The 16,461-nt window shown below is 56.5% G+C and overlaps 1 protein-coding gene across 8 annotated transcripts in view; it reads left to right on the top strand.

Annotated features, from left to right (window-relative positions):
* Positions 1–7,525: 7,525 nt before the first annotated feature.
* CADM1 (cell adhesion molecule 1) overlaps positions 7,526–16,461 on the top strand; it is a 133,015-nt gene continuing 124,079 nt past the window's right edge. For 5 of the 8 annotated variants that reach the window (XM_064732152.1, XM_064732151.1, XM_064732149.1 and 2 more), the window contains exon 1: positions 7,527–7,684. In XM_064732152.1, coding sequence (XP_064588222.1) covers positions 7,576–7,684 — 109 coding nt within the window. In that variant the 5' untranslated portion in view covers positions 7,527–7,575. Of the gene's footprint in view, positions 7,685–16,461 lie in introns of all 8 variants that reach the window. The other 3 variants (XM_064732146.1, XM_064732147.1, XM_064732144.1) reach the window with 1 other exon arrangement.

Below are 16,461 nucleotides of genomic sequence, written 5' to 3'. Positions count from 1 at the left end.
CTTCACTAATATCTAATGATTTCACCTTGCTCTCAGATAAAATATAATTGTATGGGAGTTCCAGCTTTGTTCTTTAATACTCGCATAGAGTTAACGAATTATGTTTTCCTCTGTAGCTGTCGGCAAGTTGAGACAAGCTTACAAAAGCCCCACAATTACCAGGCTAAGATGCATGTTTAAAACCGTGTGTGTGTGTGTGTGCTGTGTTTGTGTATAATGGCTCCATGCACGGAGCCTGGTGTGCTGCTGGGGGCTGAGCAGGGCACAAAGGACACGGAGGATGCTGAGCAGAGGGTGGCAGTGCTCAGGGACTTCTGGGTCTCATCCATCCAGCTCAGGGAATGGCAGGAGCCTTGCAATGGCAACCTGCAAGTGCTGCTGTTTGCAGCATCCTGGCTGGTGGCTGGCAAGCCCAGCCATCCCTTTGGAAAGCAAAGCTCTCCTTTTATCTCCCAAAGTCCATTTGGAGATCAGCCTGCCCCTGTCTGCCCCCCAAATCCCCAGTCAGGCAAAGCCTTTTGCTTAAGAAGATAAGTTTGGGGTCCTTTTGGGAGCCCCTCAATGAGATCTTTGCACTTCACCTCAGGGAAGGTGCACACTGAGGTTTCCCCTGCTTGTTGTGTGTCCGTGGCAGCCACTGTCTCTCTCCCAGCCTGTGCTGATGCCCACAGCCTGTCTCTGGTGATGAACAAGAGGGATGCTCCGTGATGAGGAGGAGGGCAGGTGGAAAGGAGAGGACAGGTAAGCACTGAGGGTCAGCAGAGCCTCCTTGTTCTGGTCTGAGGGGTTGGAGACCCTGGTGTGTGTCCTGGAGCAGCACCAAGAACGCTCCTGGGCTGTCAGCTCTGGCCAGCAGCGTGCCAGGGCCGGCCACTTCTCCCTCTGACCCTCCGGCAGTGTTTGCCTTGGCCCTTACTTGCAGTGCTTGTCTCTGCCCCCAGCTTTCCTGGGGCAGGGGCTAAACTCCTGCTTGCTGCCCAGCACCTGCTGCAGCTGGGTCCCAGCCCTGGCTGCGCCTTTGGAGCCCACGCCAGGAGCGAGCCGGAGCGCAGATGGGAGCTGAAGGTGAAGATGTTTGCGAATTCTTCAAAGCGAGCCCGGCTGGTACAAAAGGAGTCAGTGAAAACCTAACTGCTCCTGACAGGGAGAGCTGCAGTAATGCTGAACCTCATTTGAAATTCCCTCTAGGCTAAGTAAGGCTCTTCCTTTCATGTGCGGAGTTTGGATCCCTTCTGGGAGACCTTTCCTCTGCACCGCGCTCCGTACGTGCGGTGTTGACAGATGATTAAGATGTGAAATCTCTGAAATCAGAGGAACAGCCCCAGTTTTGCATTGTGTGCTCAGGTGTTTATTCACATTGGTGTAATCACCTCAGTCTCGCTCTCTGGCTCAGGACCTGCTGCAGCAGTGAGGCACAGAAGGAAAGCCAGTCCTTTACTGGTAGTGGTGTGTTTATAGTGGGTGGTCTTACTGGGTTTGCTGGTGTCCTTAGAGGTCTCTTGATGAGGCTCACTTCGTGCAGATGAGGAGCAGAGTGTTTTAGCAGATTCAAACCCTGCACTGGGATTTGGGGAACCAGTGACTGCTGCTTCTGCACCTCTTGGATGTTTCCAAACCCCAGGGTCAGACAGCACCACTGGGATGGAGCTGGGTTTTTGGGAATTTAGGCGAGGCAGACAACACCCATGAGACATCATGTGGTGGGGAAGATAAGGCCTTTGATGGGATCAAAAGGGGGGATTTTTTTTTCTCCCAGCAGCTTATATAAAACAAACAAACAAAAAACCCCAAACGATTTGCTGTGGTGCCTGTCTGGTGCGTGGGGCTGGGCTGGCAGTGCCAGCGTGTCCCTGGCTGCTCCCAGCAGATGCTGACACTGAAACCTGAGTGCTGGGATGGTGAGAGGAGCTGGCCCAGCCCTGCTGCAGGACACGGGCTGAGCTCACGCGTGGGCTGTGCTGAACCAGTGTCGCTGGGGCTGGAGCCCTCCTCGCACAGGGCTGTGGCTTCCCTGGCACTTGTTTTGATGTCTTCCTTCCTCCCCTCCCTGTGATCTCAGTGTCTTGACTTTTCCAGGCACTTTTCTCCTATAAGAATATTAAACACACTTAAAAAACACTTAAATGCTAATGTGAAACCTGAAAAGAGGATGTCAAATGTGCGAGGCACTCTGAAGACATGATGTCTCTGTAGAAGGGTTTGACCCCAGTAATCTAATTTGCTTTACATTTAAAATGATACTTCATTCTCCTATTATAAGGCTCTGTGTCATTGGCTCATAAAGATTACCATTTCTTGTCTTCCAATTGTAATAAATCCCATTCAAGCACCCTCTTGATTTGAAATTTGTCACGACAACATGCAGAGGGCACAGTTCCTGCAGTTTATGGCGCGGGTGCATTAGATCCTCATCTGCAGGAAGGATGATGCAAGAGCACAAAATGATTTGTCCCTTTCCTTTCTCAATTAGATACGTGTTTAACAAAAAAAAATTAAAAATCTGAATTATAGCTCACTCCTCATTCTGCAGCAGTAAAAACGGGCTGGCAGGGGAGCCAGGCTGGCTGGATTGGCCCTGCTTTCCCCTTACACTGGGGAATAATCTGGTTTCTTTAACACCATCTGAAAATATTTCATCCTGTTTCAGCAGACTGGGGAGTTTTAACCTTTCTGGTTGTGCTTGTTGGAGATGAGAGGAAAGTGTTTGGAGCCTGCACCTTATCAGGCACTAAATGCCACAGTCGTAGCAGCTCCTTGTGCCAAAACACAAGGCTGGATCTGGGGCAAAAATGAGACTTTTGGGTAAACTCAGGTGTCCCAGGGGTGGAAATGCCCCTGCCCCATATCGGGAGAGTCAGAGTAGCATCTCTCACCCCAGCTTGGTGTGAGCAGAGCTGGAGCCAGCCTCTCCTCTTTAGGGCTGGGACAGCAACACATCAGCCCTCAGTGCCATGGAAATATTCCTTTTTTTGGGAGGTCTTGAATAAATCCATGCAAGAGATTTTGCTCAGGGAGAACTTTTATACTCTTAGTATCTGTTGTTCCTTAGGGTTTGGGGTTTTTTTTTTATTTTTTTAACAAAGGTTTTAGTTGAGCAAAGAATCCCATCTGTATGGCTTTTTTATTAAAAGATAAAAAGCTGGAGTTCACAGGAGTTAGCATTAAGTCACAGTCCGCAGCAATCCGAGGTACTCGCTGGCTGGGGACTCTCTCTGTTTATTTCAAATACCCCTTTATCATCCTGTTGAAAGAGCCCTGTGCTCTGTAAAGCTCAGCCAATTGAAAAAAGAATCAGATAATGAAGACTGATGCTGCACTGATGACAGCCCCTCAGATCTTCAATAGGATTGCTCCAAAATCAAAAGACTTTTGCGTTTTATTGTCACACTCGTGGCTCAAAAATAATTAAATGGAATCTTTTGGCTCTAGAAACAAAAATGAAAATTTTAAAACAGCCCCCCACACCTGCAGGAAAGGGGCTAATGGGGATATCCAGCGGGTATTGGGCTGGATTCTGTGTGAATTTGCAGATTGTGCAGATTCTGTGTGAAAATGTGGCGACGGCAGCAGGTGCCCAGCACATGTGGGGTGGAACAGAGGTGACACCACTGCTCTGGGTGACAGGAATGGCACCAGCCCCAGAGCTGGAGCTGGAGAATCCCATGTTCCCTTGCCCTTGGCACAGCTCTGAGCTTCAGCTTCCCTTCTGCCTCTGGAAACTTTGAACAAATTCGTTGCTCATTGCAGTGGAAGGCAGATAAATAAAATATATTGGGAGCGATTTGTGCTGTAACTAAACCCTGAATTTATAGAGGGAGAGCGTGGCCAACGACAACCTTGTCACAGCACATGAAAGCCTGGAAATCGGGCTTTGCACTTTTACCTGGTCTCTAAAGAGGCATCTCCAGACTCCCCAGGCTGGGCACGGGTTTGGGGAGCAGCTCTGTGGTCACATTGGGGGTCCTGCTGGAGGAGGGGACACGGCACAACCCAGCCAAGATGGGTTTCAGGCAAGGCATTAAACCCGAAATGCTATAACTTGATTATTTCTTCTGCGGGCTCCTTTTGACAAAACTCCTCCATTTTCAAAGAGGTACACAGGATTTAGCCCCGCGCCGCTTTCATGTGAATTGTGTGGCTAAAGTTCCATGCAGCTCTTTGAAAATTTCAGAGCCGGCGCTTTCCCCAAGATCGACAACTGTTTTATTTCTCTTGACAGAAAATGGTGAGAGAACAAACACTGCCAGGGTGGGGGAAGCAGTTTGGTCGTGGGCTCTGCAGCACCTTTAATGTGAGCCTCAAAGAGCCACACAGGAATGGCAGCTCTGAATTGCACGAGTTCTGGGGGATTGTCCTTTCCTAGGAGGGAAAACTTGGGTGGTTTCAGGTCCTTTTTCCCTTCTTACACGTAGGGATGTAGGGAACAGCACTTTAGGTCCCTTTGTCCATCCGTGAAACCAAGGAAAGGGAACTGATTGATCATTGGTTTTGTAATCCCATCCGAAAACATTTTCTACCATAAATTCTTCTGCAGTGGATGTGATTAGTGCCAGTTATTTGTAATTAGCCATCCCTTGGGTGATGCTGTGTCCCCTAAGACCATTCCCAATGGTGGCAGAGGCAGGACTGGCACCAGCTTGCACCAGGATTGCTCCAATCTCTGGCCCAGTGTGTTGGCAGCAGCTGCTGCTCATCCATGGATCTAAGGCTTCATCCTGCTTCCAAATGCCACTCCAAGCATGTCCAAGCCACTGTCCTGTGCTGTGCCACAGGGGGATAGAGCACAAATCGCCTTGATCCTTCTCCTGCCTTTCTCTCTGCGTCTGAAACTGTGGGGCTTGGCTCTGTCTCTGGAAATATACCACAGATTGGAATTCTCATTTTTAAGTTCATTTCTGCTCTGATTTAAAGGCTGAATTAACAAACAATGGCTTATTTGGTTTAAAATGCAAAAACACCATCTGGTCTTTGAGATGTGCTAAGCCGCAGCGGGGGGAGCCAGAATGACACATGGGAAGGGTCTCCAAGTGGCACGGGTGAGGCTCCCAGGAGGAATTCCTGCCGCTCCTGACCCATGTCAAGGCAAGGAAAGCTGATCTTTGGAGTGGCATTGCTGCAGCTGCAGCTGGCGGCCTGGGGACAGCTCGATTTCAGGGGATGCTGCGCTTCAGCCTCACTGCTGGCAGCTCAGAGCAGCGTCCTGGGAGCTCTCCTCTGTCCCTGGCTCCTCTCCTCGCCCCGATGCAAAGTTCTGGAGGGGCCTCCACAGGCGTTGCTGGGCCTTGGTTTTCCCTGGGTCACAGCTTTAAGCCTTGCTCCAGAGCTGGCACAGGGCATTCCATCCCTGGCATCAATGAGTCTCAGGAGTGAGTGCCCACTCGGCCAGCAGGACTCAGGGATGACCTCATCCTGTAAAACCCTCGATTACACCTCTGTGCTCGTGGCTCAGGTCAGTCTCCGTGGTCCTTCATGCCCAGCCCTGTGCCCACCCTCCCCGTGCCACTCCCGGCTCCTGGCTGCTGGTGATTTGATTTAATGCAGCTTTCAATCACTGCCAGCGGGCCTCGCGCTGCAGCGGCATCACTGCTAAACACTCTGTGACAAATAATGTGAGGCTAAGCTTCCAGGACAGAGGAAATCGCTTTCCTCTCGAAATGAGAGCTGATGCATAATGGAAGGCACTAAGACGTCTCCAGCAGGAGCATCGGCAGTTTGAGCCCGTCCCGAGTCCCCGTCCGTCTGCCGACGAGACGCGGGAGGTGAGGGCAGTCATTTCCTAGAGTTCAGCATTTGCAATTTGCATTCTATAATCTCCCGGCCATTTACCAGCGGATAATTTGTCATGGTTTGCTTTAGCTGTTGTGATATTGATATTTATTATGCAAATTGTATTTCCTACTACTTATTGTCCTCACCCTCGGAATCCTTGAATTATTATAAACCTGTTTAGTTAATAGGGGTTGTCTCTGCATTGATGTCTGAGCGCAGCGGGTCGCAGTGTGGGATATCGTGCAGGGGGGCTGCACTGGGTATTTGGGGACAGGCACACACGTTTAGGGATGCCTGGATGTGGGATGGCACAGCGGCCAGTGGAGCTGCTCTGCTGGATTTGCTGGGGCTGGAGTCCTCCTGGAGAGGAGGGAATTTGGGGTCCCAGTGTAAAACAAGGGCTTTCTCACTAACTGGGGTGAAGCTGGCTTAGTTACGGGACCGTGATGGTTATGGTGGCTCAAAACTCTACTTGTTGAGCAGGAAACAGATGTTTGGCACGGCTATGGAGCAGAAAAGCTTGTCATCATGGGGGACAGAGAGTGGCATGGGGAGGTGGTGATGCCTCAAACCAAGTCCCCAGCAGAAGCATTTTGGGTTTTCTTGGTTGTGAAATCAGCTTGGTTTCACATTCCAAAGGGTGAAAGCTCTCTCCAGCCCCACAGTGTGACTCAGTGCTTGCCCTGGGCGGTTTTAACCTCAAGCTTGGCAGAATCTGGGATGATGAAGTTGAACTGACAATTCACCTGCCTCAGGTTAACTTGGAATAACCCAATTAATAAGGTTGGGAATATTCGACATCCTCTGCATTTGCTCCATTAACGCTTGCATGGACCCATTGTCAGCGATTCCATGGTTCCATTGCTGGTGCCGTGGGTAGGGGGAAAGCCTGGACCCTTCCCGGGCGGGATGAATCCCCCGGTGACCCCGGCCGCTCCGTTTGCCGCGTGTTACGGTCCAGCTGAGCACTCGGGGGGACGGCAGGGCGCAGCTCCGGGGCTTTACTCGCCCATTTGCTCCGTTTAAATCCGGTGCGTGGGTGAGAATACGCAGAAAAGGTGGCTTGGTTGCCGGGCTGCGGTTACCGAGCCCCGACCGCCGCCGCCGGGGGGCTCGTGGGCTCCGGCCGCTCCGCTCCCCCGGAGCCGCCGAGGCTCAACACCGCCTCCAGCGGCGCGGGGCCCGCTCCGGCGGGGAGCGGCACGGGGAGGGGGACACGGTCCCACCGGGAGGGTGCACCGGGGCAGAGAGGGGACACAGACACTGGGGGACCGCACGCTGCTGAACGCGGGGATGCTGGGGGGGACACTGCGGGACAGAGAGCGCTGGCGGGGGGGGCCCGCGGGAGGAAGGATGCTGGGGTGGAACCAGCTTTGTGGGGTACAAAAGGGGTGAAAGCTGCGGGTGGGGCGCGGCGGGGCGGGGCCCGGGGGCGGTGCGGGCCCGGGGCAGTGCGGGGTGCGGGGGCACGGCCCCGCCATGGCGCTCCCCGCCAGCCCGCCCGCTCGGGGGCCGGGCCGGCCGCGCTCGGTGCCGCCCGTGCCCCGTTCGGTGCTCCCCGCTCGGGGGCCGGGCCGGCCGCGCTCGGAGCCGCCCGTGCCCTGTTCGGGGGTCGGGCCGGCCGCGCTCGGAGCCGCCCGTGCCCTCGGTGTTCTGGGGGTCGGCGGCGCCCGGGCCGCGCCTCGGTTGCGCCCGCCCGTGGCCCCGCTCGGCGCGGGGCGGAGCGTGCCGCCGTGTCCCCGCCCCGTGACGCGCCATCTCCCGCGGGCGGCGCGCGGCGGTGGCAGAGCGAGGCAGGTGCCGGCGATGGCGGGTCGCGCCCAGCCCAGCGGCCCCGCGGGCAGCGGCGGCGGCGCTCCGGGGCTCCTCCCGCTGCTGCTGCTGCTCCTGTCCGCCGCCGCCATCATCCCCCGAGGTAGGAGGGACGCGGCCCCGCGCACGGGGCTCCGCGCGGACGGGCGGTACCGGGCGGGCGGCGCGCGGAGGGGCGTTCGCGCTCGGGGACCGCGGCGGCGCTCGGGCGGCCCCGGTTGCGGCGGGTGCGGGGCGAGCCCGCCCGCCCTCCTCCGGCCCGGGCCGTGCCCGGAGCGCTCGGTGGTCCCGGGGAAGCGCCCCCGGCGGCGGGAGCGGCGGGCGGGGTCACCCGCGCGTGGCGGCGCGGGCAGCCGCTGCCGGTTTCCATGGAAGCGGCTTCTCCGCTGCCCCGGGGGTCATCAGCGGCCCCGCAATTAAAAACTAATTGCTTTGCGCGCCCCCTCCATCTCCCCCCTCTCCGCCCCCCCGGTGTTTGCGGCGGCGCGGGGATGCTGCACCCCTGCGGGAGCGGGGAACCTGTTGGAATCTGAGTGGAACTTGCGCGGCGCGTCGCTCTCCCTCTTCCTCTCTCTCTCCGTCTTCCTCGCTTCCCACCCTCTCTCTCCTTGCTCTCCCCTCTCCCCCGGGGCCCCCGCCGCAGCCGCGCCCCCCGCCCAGCCGGGCGCGCTCGGGGCGATCGCTCGGGGCTGGGGCGCTGCGGCTGGAGCGGGCGCTGGTTCAGTGTGGCTAACGAGGCCCCCCGAGCGGGGCCGGTTGCGTTCTCTCCGCGGCACCCTCGGGGTGCGGTGTCCCCCGGGCGTTGGGCGATCCCCCCACCCCGCCTGGCTTCGCTCCCCGCCGAGCCCGGAGCCGCAGCAGCGACCTGCGCTCGTGTCCGGTGGCTTCGGTTCGAGCATCCCCCGTTAACGCCGCTCACGTTTCCAGTACGTCCGTGGGGCGGCACGGTGCCACACGGCCGTAGGAGCGGTGCTGTGTCCGGGATGTTTGGGAAGAACAAGAGGCCATTGAACGATCTGTTGAATCCCGCTCGTAGGAAAGGGGGGACGAAGGGGCCGCCAGCCCGGCGAACAAAGAGCTTTATTCACAGCCTGTGTACATGTCCATGCTTCCCCGCTCTTCCCGGGCGCCCTTTTTGGTGGGCTGGTGGTGGGGGGAGAGCGCCGGGGTCGTTTTCAGCTTGTTCTCCCCGCGAGCGGGGCCGTGCCCGCCCGCCGGCTCCGACCGGGGCTGCGCCTCCCGGCTGCGCCGGGCAGCCCCACGGGCGGCTCTGCCCCGGTGCCGGCGCTCCGCAGCCCCGAGCCCGTTCCGGGGAGCCGGGGCGAAGGAGAGGAGCCAGCGCGGCGGCTCTGAGGAAACGCTCCGCTCCGGCTCCCCGCGCCCGGGCTTCTGCGGGCGCTGTGCTGTAGATTCCCAGGTGTCTCGTCACAAGGTGCTGTTTGTGTGCTCGGTGCTTCTCGCTGCCTGGCGAGCCTCCCGCCGCTGTGACCTGGGCACCAGGTTGGGAATACGAGCCCGGCTCCTGGCCGGCCGCGTTCATCCTTTGTTTTGCTGTCGCGCTCACCTCAATTCTCTAAGAGCAGTTTTTAGCTGGAGGCCAGTGATCCCCGGCAGGCTCAGCCTGTTCGCCGCTGCCCAGCCAACGGGTGGAACTGTGATTTGGGGTCGCAGAGCTGCTGAAGGGAAACAAAAGCAGGGCTGGATGCTGGCTCGCAGCGGCTGTGCCTGACCCGAGCGCCGGGGTGAGAAGCACCGCGCGGCGTGCGCTGAGGTTGTGGTAAGACAGATATTTTGTGGTTGCGGTGCTGTGTTGTGAATCGCAGGATAAAATCCCAGACTGTCTGCGTTTAGGCAAAATTTCCTTACAGCTGAGGACCCTTTTTTCTCTTTTTCCCCCCCATTCTCCCCCTTTTCCAAGCTAACAGTGTTAGCTCCAGTGTTCTGCGAAGAGGGAATTAGTGTGAGGCAGCAGCACAGCGCAGAGTGCTGTGGCTGTGGCTCCCGCACGGCTGCCACCCGAGGCACAGCGGTGCCAGCGCTGTGTCACCGCCGTGGTGGCACCCCGTGATGCGGAGCGTGGCTCAGGGTTCTGCTGCCTCCTCTCAGCGAGGCGGCTGGAGCAGCAAAAGGCAGCAGCGAGGCTGGGTTTGGGATGAGCCTGTGCGATCGGGTGGATCCGTGTGTGTCCGTGGTTCCTCTCCAGCCGCTCCCGATGCTCTGCGGTTCGTGGAGCTCCTGATGCCCCTGTGCAGCAGGGCGAGGGCTGAGGAGCGCTCTCGGCTCACTCTGAGGCGCCTGGGCTACGCTGGGCTGGAACTCAGAGTCGGTCTGCGCTGGCACTCGGCACTTCAGGGACAGCAACTTTCCAGCAGCAGCCTCAGGAGGTGTTTGGAGACGGCGTTGGCGTGGAGCCGTGACCCGGCCGTGGCACGGAGCTGGCCAGGGCTGCTTGTGGCCGCTGCCTCCGTGTCTGCCAACACCAAACCGGCCCCGGAGAAGCCCCCATGAAGGCAGGGAGTGCTCCCAGCGCGGCTGCGCTGAGCCAGGCTCCTTTGTAAACACAGCGTGAGTTTCCAAGGAGCCTTTGTATGCAAGCGAGGCGAGGCTGCTCGTCCCTGGCCTTCAGCAACACGCGCTGCGTTCTGCATGCGACGCAAACACCGGCGGGGAAGGGGCTGGGGAATAAAGCGATCCATCTGGGTTGCAGCTTGGGCTCATTTGTCTTGCGTGTAGGCAGTTGAGCCCAGGTTTATAAGCACGACAATCTGGTTTGAAACCACTGCCAAGGAGGCTCCTGAGGATGGCAAGGCGAGGAGATCGCTGCGCTCCGTGCGTGCTCGGCTCTGAGGAGGGGGCGGCTGTCAGCACCTTCTGCAGGATGGACATCCCCGGGTGGACGCTGTTGGATGGACGCTGCCATGGGGATGGGCGCTGCCGGTGTCCCTTGGCACGGGTGGCCGCTGCTGGTGGCAGAGGTGGCTGCGGTGACAGGAGGCCGGAGAAGAGCCGCGCTCCCCGGGGACCCCCCGGCCGTGCTGCCGATGCTGCGCTGCCGTCGCCTTTGTTTGCCTTGCGCTGTCTTTGCTGGTGTGTAAATAAAGGAGGCTCTGTAATCAAACAGCGCTGGCTCCGTCGGCCGGGCGCTTGGCGAGCCTTCCCCGGCCCTGCCAGCGCCGGTGGGGCCGTGCCTGTGCCATCAGCGGTGAGCTCTGTGCCCTATTGCTGCCTGGAAAATGGGTCAGCTCCTTAACCCTGCGTCTGCCCGGAGTCAGACCTGTGTTCCAGCCTGGATACACCCTCTGCCTGAATGGACCATCCGAGCGCTCCTCAGAAAAAGCAATGCCACCTTCCTGCGTGTAGGCAGAGTTTTCTGGATGTTTCTCTTGAATGGCTGTTTTTTAGGGATTATTGTCAGACTTTGTATAGGGGTTTTGACAACCTGTTCCTCTTCTGGGTGTTGGTGGCACTTCTGTCAGGAAAGCAGGGGCTCCCTCCTGTATCCAAACATTTCGGTTCCTGTCTGCGGCTCCAGATGTGAGCAGGCTCCAGGAGAGGAGCGTGAGGCTGCAGCCTTCCCTGGAGCTGAGCCAGGAAGTGAATGCTTAACACAGTGCATTGAGAGCACAAGCAAAGCTGGACACACCGCCAGGGTCTACCGAGAAATTGGATGCTACATGTTAAAAAAATGAGTTGTGCTTGTTCCTCCGGGGGACATTGTGAGGTGCAAACCCACCGGCGCTAAATAAAGGGACGCCGTGGAAACCTGCCATGAAGGAGAGACCCTAGGTGGAATGTTGTAATTAGGAGTGGTATGTACTTGTTTAAGTTCCATAAATCAGTCTCTTTCCCGGGCTGTAATTGCCGGCTGCAGGAGCAGCTGCTGCTGCGGTTCCTGGGGAGCTCCGCCACGAAGGCTTTGAAGGTCGCCCAGCGTGGGCTCGGCGCTCCGGGCGGCGTGCTGGGGAGCAGGGCGGGCTGGGCTGTGCGCAGGCGAGCGCAGGGGAAGTGCCACGAGGCTCCATTCGCTCCCAGCCCTGCTAATTGGGAACACAGCGAGCCGTGGGCCGGCCCTGCCCCATGAGATGAGCTGTGGTTCAGCCACGAGCTGCATTTAGTTATTGCAGTTTTTAATTTGCCATACTGTGGCTGCAGGCGACTCTTCTGCTGGCCCTGCCCATGTGTGACCGCCACCCGCCTGCTGTCAGCCTTTTTTGCTGTGGAAACAGTTTTTCTTCTTCCCGGTGTCCTCGGTACCTGTTGAACCTCTCGGTTTTCCTGCTGTGTTGCGCATCAGGCTCTCACATCTTGGCAGGGCGTTGGGTTGGGTGTTGGGGAGCCCTGCAAACCGCTGTACGCTGCTGGATGAGGCTCTGCAAACCCGAGTTTCGTGTCAGTGTGTTTCACCCATCCCGGATTCCAGCGAGGAATGCAGATCCCCAAGGAGATTTGCCTCTCGGGGTTTCTCGGAGCCATTGCTGAGCCCACGCCACACGCTCACCCGCAGTGTGTGGCTGGTGGCTGCTTGCATTTAAAACGCTTGCCTGGGACGTACCAGGGACATTTGCTGCCCTCCACTCCTGGTTATTTTAGACCAACAATGTCCCTCTGTAGGGCTGGGCTGGCTATTTTTACCCTGTGGTGTGGTTTTAATTTACTGTGTTCTTCTGTGGTTTAAAAACTTGAGCATTACAAAGACTCTGCCCTTACCAAATTCTCAAGGTGAATCAGTAGAATATTTGATACCCCATTAAGTTCCAGTCTGAAGGATCAAAGAGATACTTAGGCACATCTTTGCTCAGAGATCTAAAACTTTTGTGGGCTGTAGCTTAACTGGAAAATGTCTTTAGTTTTGCTTTTTTAGGTGTTTTTTTGTCCCTGGAAGTGCTGGAGCTCCTTGGTGTTGATGGTTTGCTGAGAGTCTCATAGACTGGTGCTGCCTGCTGGCAGCTCTGTGCTGGGTTTGCTCTGGTCCTGCCCCAGTGGCACAGCCCAGGTCCCCCTCCCCTCCTAGGGCAGTTCCAGTCAGGTGCCAGCATTGGAAGGGGAATAGTCTCTTTACAGTGAACGACTGCCAATGGGTTTTAAAGCCCAGGTGTGCATTTGGCAGTGGGAAAAAGTTGTGTTGGAAACTCTGCTCCTCTGCCAAGCCCAGCTGTGAAGTTTGCCCTCAGCAGTTACACTCCTGGCTGAGCCTTCCCTAGGAAATGTCCCATTTTCTGGAGCCCTTGGCTGAGCCATGGGGGTGGAGATGTCTGCCTGCAGGTCAGGGAGATGCCAGTGAGCCATCAGAGCCAAGGCTGCCTGCAGGGTCACGCTGCCTCTTAAAGTTGTGCTCAGCCTGGAGCAGTTGGGTGTATAAACCCCTGGGTTCAGGTTACGTCTGGAATAAACTGCTCTGATCTCGTGGTGTCCTCTTTTAGCAGTTAGTGAGCCTGTACCTGATTTATGATCTCCTCCAAGGTCTGCTTGCAGAATGGAAATGTCACTGCATGCCCCACGCTGTCAGCAGGGCTCTGGCTGGAGCTCTGCAGTGGGGCCTTCCCTTCACAGGGATGCCCTTGGGCGCTGCTCCTGAGTGTGGTGATCTTGGACTGAGAGACCTCAACGGTTGGTACAGGAACAGAGCGGCAATGCTTTTATGGAGATGAATTTCTCATGGAGAGCATGAGGCCAGACTGGGGCGAGCTCCATCAAGGCTGGTCTGGGAGTGCTGTACTGGGATGGGGTCCTGTCACCCGGGGCGTGTGCCACCTCATCTGCGAGGTGGGAGCACCCCAGACCCCGCTCCCACCCTGCTCCTGCAGTGTAGATCCCCTCTCCAGAGTGTGACAGGAAGAGAGAAATATGAAGCAGCAAAGTGACATTCCCTCCCTCCCCTTCTCCCCCCGTGCAGCAATAGAAATACGAGCCTGAGTCTGCAGCGTCAAAAGAGAGATCAGAGTAATCGGATCAAGCATGAGGAACTGCTTGTTGCTGCTTCCCTGTTTTTAAATGAGGCTGCCTGGCAGCTTCCCTGGCAGAGCACTTTCAACATGACTCGTGTTCAGCTTTGGAGCTGGGGTTGCAGCAAAGTCGGGCTCTGTGAGAATTGGGCTGGAAAGGGAACTTTGTGTGTAGCCTCTGGGCTAACACACAGAAATAAAGGCTCCCTGTGCCCCCACGGCCCTGGTTCTGTAGCCGAGCAGAGGCACATCTGTCCCCAATTCTGCAGAGAGAGCGCTCTCACTTTGTGCATTTATCACAGTGATGCTGCTCTGGGGTGTGCTCCGTGATGCCAGTGCATCCCTGACCTTGGGGAAGCGCTGTGGCTGTCTCCAGAGCCATTTCTGCCTCGCTGCCCTGGTTGGCACGGGATAACTCTGTCTGTGGAGAGGTGTTGCAGTGGTGCAGCTGGGTCAAACCAGGGGGGAGAGCTGCTGGCTCAGCTGCAAAGGCTTCTCTTCATGCAGTGTCTGTGCGCTGGCTGGGTGCAGGTGGACATCCATCCATCCATCCATCCATCCATCCATCCATCCATCCATGTCTTTGATGCTGGCACTGCTCCAAGCACCTGGTTGTTCACCTGCACTGCTGCAGTGCCTGTGCTCACAGAAACCCTGCATTGCTCCATGGGGTTTGGTTGTGAGGTTGTTCTGCTGATCCTGACTGGTTTCACAGTAATGAGAACCTGAAATATCCACATTAGAGGGCCATTGCTGTAGCTGGGTTTGTTTTGCATTCTCATTCTGAGCTATTTTGCGTGGAAACATGGTTGGACCCCTTTGCCTGTGCTCCCATTGCCTGTTTGACATCTTCATTCCGTTGGCTAATGCAGACATGGTGTTGGAAGCCTGGTGGAAGCAGGGGAGCTCCCAAGGGTTACTGCTGCTGCTTTTCCCACTCTGTATGGAATTAGGTGCTGTTTTCAGCTATTCGAGGACAGGCCTTGCCATGCACTCACAGGCTCTTTGAGCAGAAAGCACGCTGTGCTGGTTTGGTGTCAGCAGCTCTTGCAAAGCCCTTGTTGTGCCAGATCTCTGCCTTGCTGGGGAGGGCTGTGGCTGACGGGGCACTGTGAGATCCCAATGATGCTGTCCCCGTTTGGTTCCCTGTGACTGCCTGGCTGGGCTCCTGCACAGGGAAGCTGCTGACAACCATCAAAGCCCCGAATGCCTGTCATCATCAGCCCTCAGCTGTGTCAGGCAGAGCTGCTGGGGACGCTTGGTTTGTCAGCACTCCTCGGAGCCAGCCAGCCTTCCCAGGGTGGGCTCAGCAGGAGCAAACACAGCCAAAGCCCTGCTTGCCTTGGGAAGAGTTGTCGTGGTGTTGGCTTGACAGCAGCTCTGGTTCTGCAGGCACATCCGTTCCTTTGCCACCCTCATTTGTGCAGTCGGGAGGAGCAGCGTGTGGCTCCCCAGTGTGCAGGAGGATTCCTGTCCTGGAGGGTGAGAGGCAGAGCGGATCCCTGTCTGGATCAGGGCTCTGTGACAGCCCTGTGCTTGTGGGGACTCGTGCTGGGATGGAGCAGATCCTGTGTAACCTGCTCCTGCTCCTTGTCCATAGTCACTGTTCAGGCGGATGCAGGGGGGTTCTCTTGGGGCACAGAGTGTGGGTGTGATTTCTCCTTTGGCACTTTTCTGCCCTTCATTTGCTGTGATTTTACAGACTGCTCGGGATGAAGGCAGCATCATTCAGAGTCTGTCTGCAGGGTCAGGGCACACGGTGCCTTTTCCTGCCCCGTCACAGTCACGCAGCCCCGTTTTCCTCAGCTCCTGGTCTGTGGGTGCCTCCAGAGGAGACATTACTCATCTCTGAGTAGGCAGAAGCACCGAGAGCGAGTCCCACGCTGAGGTTGCTGAGCTCTGGCCACACAAACAGCTTTTCCTTCGATTTAAAGGTCTTACAGCCCTAATCGTTCCCTGGAATCTTTAACAGAAGGCACAGGTTTAATCAACTCCCCGAATCCATAACTGCCAGGTATTGCTTCCTCAGCACGAGGAGCAGAGCCGTGCCTCTCCCTGGGAAGGGTGAAGATTAAAGTGGGATAGACGGGAGATTAACAGTGTTCCCTTCAGACCCGCCAGGGAACGGGGAGACGCTCCGAGAGGAGGAATAAAGGAAATTCTTGGAGGCAAATCACTTACTGCTCTGTAGGGATCCGTGGAGCCTTGTAAACAGAGGCTTTACAGCAAACCCAGTGCTCTGGCTCTTAAATCACTCTGGGAGAATTTTGGATGCACAGTTAAAGGATGCTCCTCCAGGCTCTCATTAGCAAATTGCATCCAAAATTTTCGTGTTAACACAACATGATGTGTGTGGAATGCAGCTCAGGAAGGTCGGTCCAGCTGTTGGGTCTGGGATACTCTGTTTTGTGTTGAGGTTGGGTGGGTCTATTGGTCTCATTCCTGTTTTGGAAAGGGGGAGGTTTAGCAGAGTCCCATTAAATGGGATTTCAGTGTTTCCTTCAGAATAACTCATTCTAAGTTCCTACAAGAGTAAATATCTTGTGGACAACGTGTTGTACTCACAAGCCACTGCTTCTTCCTCTCCTTCCCCCTCATGCACTGCATCCCTCTAAATCCGACTTCTTTGGGCAAGGCAGGATAAAGAAATGAAAATAACTCTCCATGGGTGATGGGGCCTGTGGGGTGTAAAAATCCTTTCTGAAGGTAGGGAGTGGCTGAAATGATCCTGCAGGAAACAAATGAGGATTAATAAGCTATTTTCAGCCTGGCCATTTGCTTCTTCCCAGAGAGAGTGGAGTGACCAGTCCAGTGGGTGTCCTGAGGGAGAGGGGATTTTGTGCTGGAATAATTGCTGTGGATGTTGGTGGGTGTGCATGCACAAGGAGGATATTGGAGCAGAGTGGTGGTGGGATTCTCCTCCTCCTGGATTTCACTG

Source organism: Zonotrichia leucophrys, chromosome 24 (assembly GCF_028769735.1).
Source record: "Zonotrichia leucophrys gambelii isolate GWCS_2022_RI chromosome 24, RI_Zleu_2.0, whole genome shotgun sequence".
In the NCBI taxonomy this organism is placed as follows: Eukaryota; Metazoa; Chordata; class Aves; order Passeriformes; family Passerellidae; genus Zonotrichia; species Zonotrichia leucophrys.
The sequence above is the reverse complement of the archived record's forward strand: the minus strand, read 5'-3'. Positions and strand labels throughout refer to the sequence as shown.